General features: G+C 47.2%; 1 protein-coding gene across 1 annotated transcript; it reads left to right on the forward strand.

Moving 5' to 3' along the window:
- Window positions 1-3,244: 3,244 nt before the first annotated feature.
- On the forward strand, window positions 3,245-5,832 carry POMC (proopiomelanocortin; the record flags this gene model as incomplete). Its single annotated transcript, XM_080919991.1, has 2 exons — window positions 3,245-3,376; window positions 5,200-5,832. The coding sequence occupies 2 exons, from the start codon at window positions 3,245-3,247 to the stop codon at window positions 5,773-5,775; spliced, it is 708 nt and encodes a 235-aa protein (XP_080776117.1). The 3' UTR covers window positions 5,776-5,832.

Below are 5,832 nucleotides of genomic sequence, written 5' to 3' on the forward strand. Positions count from 1 at the left end.
TGCAGAAGTGCTGCCAGGAAGGTCACGTCCAAGGCTTACCCACCCAACCCGGCAAGTATAAAAGAAGAGGGAAGAGCAACAGGGACTAAACGGGAGGCGACAGAGGAGAAAAGAGGTTAAGAGCAGTGACTAAGAGAGGCCACTGAACATCTTCGTCCTCAAGAGAGCTGCCTTTCCGCGGCAGGTAAGGGTGTCTCAGCTCCAGACAGCTCTCCTACACTGAGCTCTGTCCCCTGCCCTCGGGAACCTCAGCAGGCGAAAATGCAGACTGGCATTCTGGCTTGTAGCGGACCTGACCTCTTCCAAACTTTCTGAGACGTGAGAGAGCTGAGCCCGGACGATGAGCTGGCAGACCTTGACGCTCCAGAGAGCAGGTGGTTTGGAGAGGGTGGTCCCAGAGTACACATGGAGGAATGAAGCTTTGGGAAACTTAGGATTGTCTTAGACTCCGACTGGTCCCTGGGGAGATCTTGGGAGAGTTCTCCTTTAGGTTTCTCCTCCAGATTGTTTGAACTTGTATATCTTCTTTAAGGCAAGAGTCCATATATACTGAATATAATACTGGTTGGGAAGATAACGGGAGAGAAGACCGAGTCACAATAAACTCCTAATAGTGGAGTTCATTTGTTGTTGCTGCAGATATCAAACACCTCGTTTCCCTGCGCATCTTAGCAGACCCGAGGTGGTTGCATTGCGATAATTATGTGGGTTACAGGACAGGACGGTAAGTAGGCTCTTCTCTCCCAGGATGCAGCTCAGATTAAAGAACAGGGTGTGGGGAGGGAACTGTCCAGGGTTCTGAACCACGCGGTCTAGTTTCGGAAGTCTTTTAAAGCGGTGAGGGTGGTGCAGCAATTTGTAAGGACCCATACTCAGAGGACATTTCAAACGGAGAGAAAGGTTCCCCGAGTTTTCCATGTATAAGTCAGGGGAAGCTTTCACAGAGTGGCTGGAAGGAGTCGAGTAAAATGAGAGAAAGTTTGTCACTTTATAAAGTGTGTGCCGATTAATGGCATGTTTCCTTTGGGTATTATAGAAGCTGAAGCATGTGCACCGTGTATGGATGAAGCCGTATCTCTGCGCCTCTCAGCTTTACAGACGGCTTTCAGTGTGTCACTTTTGAGAACAGAAAATATAAGGTTCTTCTGAGTTCAGAGAATTTTCTGGGGCCCTAATAAGTGTAGTTCTGTCAAAAATTAATAAATCGCAACCTTCTGTCTTCCAGAGCTGTTAATGTCTGGAACCTGACACTCTCCTACCTAGGAAGGGCACATTACTTTCCCCCCAGTACTTCTGATTAAAAAAAAAAACACAGATATGACATTTGTTTCATTGTGAGAAAAGGGGGAAATATAAATGTGAAAAATCCTGGGAGCTCTGGGAGTGGGGAATGAGGATTTCAGCACACAGGAAGAGAAGGCATGATTTTGAAGGCCTGAAATCTCACCTGTGGCTCCTTCAAAGATAAACCGTTTCCCACGGTCTCCCAGCGTTGAGGACAATGGAAACTTACTTGAGAGGACTGTCAGGCTTGCATGATCTGATTTTTCTGTACTAATATGTTTTCATGCTATTTACCATTTTTTTTTCAGCATTCTTATCTGGGGGGGACTTTGTGATTTCATTTTGAGCTAATTTGCTTCTGGTCTGAACCAGAGCCTTAGCAAGGGCGAACAAGGTGGCTTCTGGGCTGAGAGATGCAGCCTATACCTCAATGGCTGCTAGCGCCTACTAATGGTTGTTCTGGGAAAAAAAAAAAAAAAAAAAAAAAAAAAAAAAAAAAAAACAGAGTTCACAGGAAAAACCAGTTCTTGAAGAATGGCACAGGGGTGGAGCAGAGAGGGGAAAAAGATTCTTGAAGACTTTCATTTCCAAATCCTCCCTTTCAAAAAAATAAAGACTTGCCTCCTGTCTCTCTGAATGAGAGATTTATTTTCAGCCATATTTATTTTAAAATGCAAATGTTCATCAGGAGTAACAGACACTTAAATCATTTACATATTTTTAAATTAAATTTTATTTTTATTTTTTTTTTCAGGACAGGGTATTTCTGTGTAACCCTAGCTGTTCTGGAATTTTCTCTGTAGACCAGGCTGGCCTTGAACTCAGAGACCCTTCTGCATCTGCCTCCTGGGTGCTGGGATTAAAGGTATGAGCCACTGCTGCCTGGGTATTTTACATCTATAAAGTAACTTTTTAAATTTAATTAATTGTCTTCCTAATGGCTGGTAATCTGAAGTCCAGAATGAGTGTAGAGTTGGTGGGGAACTGATTATACACAGGGACCCTTGGGTGATGGAGGAACAGGTGTAACAGTCTAAAATCCTAGTAGTGCTAGAGAGGAGCTGGACACCAGGGGCCAAGGCACAGCGGCTGCTCTCTTCTGCCTGTTGGTCTCTTGACCTCCACGTCTGCCAAGAGGTGCTTTGGATTCCTCAACAGTGTCTTAGTGCCTCTTGACTGCAGAGGCAGCTTCCTTTCCAGTCTTCTGCCTGCCTCTCTGTCCCCAGTACTGATATCCTCTTCAAGGTCACGTAGACTACAAGACTTATGATGTGTAGTGTGTATGTATAGAAAGCAGAATAATCTTTAAGGGAAGTAGAATCTGCTTTAGAAAGAAATCTTCCCAAAGTTACTAGGGTCTGGGAAATGGCCATTGCCAGGTAATTTGTGGATAGAATATCAAACCTTGATTAAGTGGACTGGTTTTATCTGCCTGTATTCAAACCTACCTTTCATGGGAAATGATCAAATGTTAGGTGAGAGGAACCAAGGCAGGACTTTCCTAATTCTTTGTCTTTAGTTACTCCCACCCATTGGATATGGAGTATTGAACTACAGCTTTCTCCAGTCAGTGGACTTAGAAGTTATCTGGGAATGCAGGAAAATTTACTTATACTTCATCATATACACAAAAGAAATGATCTTTCTGGGGTGGCAGCTTTCCCACCCCGCAAATGAGGGGTTGGACCAAGTGATATCCTAACAGGAAACAGAGAGGGAACCTGCCCATAGCTTGTGTTGAGCTCTCTTTCCTCCCCCTCCCCCTCCCATGACACCCACACATGCATCTTCCATCTTCCGAGACCTACTCCTGTCCTCAGAAAGCCTTGAACTGTAAAGGTGAGAGCTGTTAGTTTTGGCTCAAAGTCTTTCCTGGTGACTGGCCAGCATTGTTGTGCTCCTTGCAGGGGTCCCTCCAATCTTGTTTGCCTCTGCAGAGCCTCAGCCTGTCACCTGGAAGATGCGGAGATTCTGCTACAGTCGCTCGGGGGCCCTGCTGCTGGCCCTCCTGCTTCAGACCTCCATAGACGTGTGGAGCTGGTGCCTGGAGAGTGACCAGTGTCAGGACCTCACCACGGAAAGCAACCTGCTGGTATGTGGGCCACGGACACCATCTTGGTTTGGGTGGGAGATAGCATTGGGGTTAGTACAGATCAAAAGGAAGAGGGCTGTTCGAAGGGGTGACGGGGAAATTCATCTTCGTTAGTTGGAGTGACCCAGAACAGCAATAGAACTTTTTCCATTAGGTTGGAATTAGGCAAAGGTGAGGAGGAGGTGGCTTCAGAGAAAAGGATCTGTTTCATAATTTCTGCTTGATTATTCTCATTCCCCACTCTGTCTTCTGTGGGGACTCCTCACCATATACTCAGTTTACATGATGCCATATTAGCCATGAGTGCTCCTTTATTTGAGCCTGTATTTCAGACTGTTAGCTCCTAAATCAACCTCCCTTTACATAGTGAAAACCTACAAGTTCACTTTATATTTCTTCCCTCTTTACTTTCTCTCAGTTACAAAGCCAGTTACTAGTCAGGTTATTTCCATCCATCTCCAGAGGGAGAAGGAAAGACCAAAGTACCTTTTTTTCTCTTTTCTTTCTTTCTTTCTTTCTTTTTTTTTTTTTCAAACTGGTGCCAAATATCACCTGCTGTTTCTAGACAGCAGGATTCCAGCCAAGTTCCTTTCCAGTTTTTCCCCTGCAGAAGCATGTAAAAGCTCTCAGGACAGGCTGAGGCCCGGTTCAGGTCACCATGTGTATGCACATGTGTGCATACAAGTGTCAGGTGTCTGTTAGTGACTGCTACTACATCCTGTTGTTTTATCAGTGGACAGTTGCGGCTAGGGGATGGAAGAGACATAAAAACAAGGTTCAGATACTGTGTGTTTTAGACTGAGAAGGCCCAAGGAATCCTGGGAGATCCAGTTCAGAAAAAGCTGAGGCTGTTGATTTGCATAACCTCTTCTGAGAGCTCACCAGGAAAGGGGTTGGAGTGGGGGGTAAACAAGGTCAGAGTTCATGGGCTCTATTCCTCTAACACCTCACACCCCTGACACCAATGAACTGTGGAACCCTGACCAGAACCTTCTTCTCTTTCTGAGCCCCGTTTCATTTACATTATGTTTAAATTACGTTGCTTTTATCATCTACTGTTAACATTCTGTAGCATTATAATTCTGAATCTCTAGAGAAGAAAAACTTCAGCGGATGAGTGGGTGGGATCCTTCCATTTTCTCCTCCGAAAATTTCAAGGTTCTAAAGAAACTTAAGGATGCAGTTTATGTGAAAATAACCACAACCTCAGTTGTGAGTCTTCTAGGTGTAGTTCCGGTGGATTTGTCCCTTGCCTTTAACCCTTCCTTTCAGTTATAATGGGTGGCAGGGAAATGAATCAGTTTGTTTCAAAATTCTGATTGAGACGATACAATAACAAAAAAGACCTCTTGGGTGCAGGGAAGTTTTGAGGCAAGAGACCTAGGGGTAGAAGGCTGGAGTAGGCACAGAACTTTGTAGGTTACTGGTATAAGATTGAATCATTATTAAAGTCCAGGCCCCTAGAAGCCAGAAACCTATTTCTAGGAACATTCTTTCCCAAATCCCAGACCCATGCCCCTCCTGGACTTAAACAGAGCCACACTTTGACCCCATCGACAACATCCCTTTTTGGTGCATATGATACTAAGGCCTTGCTAATAAGAGCTAAGACAAATAGGCAAGGAGTAGATTAGGATGCTTACTGCCATCTAGGCAGAATCACACATGGGAGCAATAGCAGCTTGGTACAGGATGTTTGCAGGACCTCGGGGGTCCACATTGCTGGGCGTGATGGCCTCGAGGTTTAAACTGGCACCTAAACTAGAGCGCAGGGGTGGTGGCCACAGGGCCTGACTTGGCTCAAGCGTCTGGCCTCCCTACAGGCTTGCATCCGGGCCTGCAAACTCGACCTCTCCGCAGAGACGCCCGTGTTTCCAGGCAACGGGGATGAACAACCCTTGACTGAAAATCCCCGGAAGTACGTCATGGGTCACTTCCGCTGGGATCGCTTCGGCCCAAGGAACAGCAGCAGTGCTGGTGGCGCGGCGCAGAGGCGTGCGGAGGAGGAGGCGGCGGGGGGAGATGGCCGTCCGGAGCCGAGTGCACGCGAGGGCAAGCGCTCCTACTCCATGGAGCACTTCCGCTGGGGCAAGCCGGTGGGCAAGAAGCGGCGCCCGGTGAAGGTGTACCCCAATGTCGCCGAGAACGAGTCGGCAGAGGCCTTTCCCCTAGAGTTCAAAAGGGAGCTGGAAGGCGAGCAGCCTGATGGCTTGGAGCATGTCCTGGAGCCTGATACCGAGAAGGACGACGGGCCCTACCGGGTGGAGCACTTCCGCTGGGGCAGCCCACCCAAGGACAAGCGCTACGGCGGCTTCATGACCTCTGAGAAGAGCCAGACGCCCCTGGTGACGCTCTTCAAGAACGCCATTATCAAGAACGCGCACAAGAAGGGCCAGTGAGAGTGGAGGGGTCTTCTCACTCCATGGCCCCCTTCCTGCATGGGCAAGCTGCTGACC

Source organism: Micromys minutus, assembly GCF_963924665.1.
Source record: "Micromys minutus genome assembly, chromosome: 1".
In the NCBI taxonomy this organism is placed as follows: domain Eukaryota; kingdom Metazoa; phylum Chordata; class Mammalia; order Rodentia; family Muridae; genus Micromys; species Micromys minutus.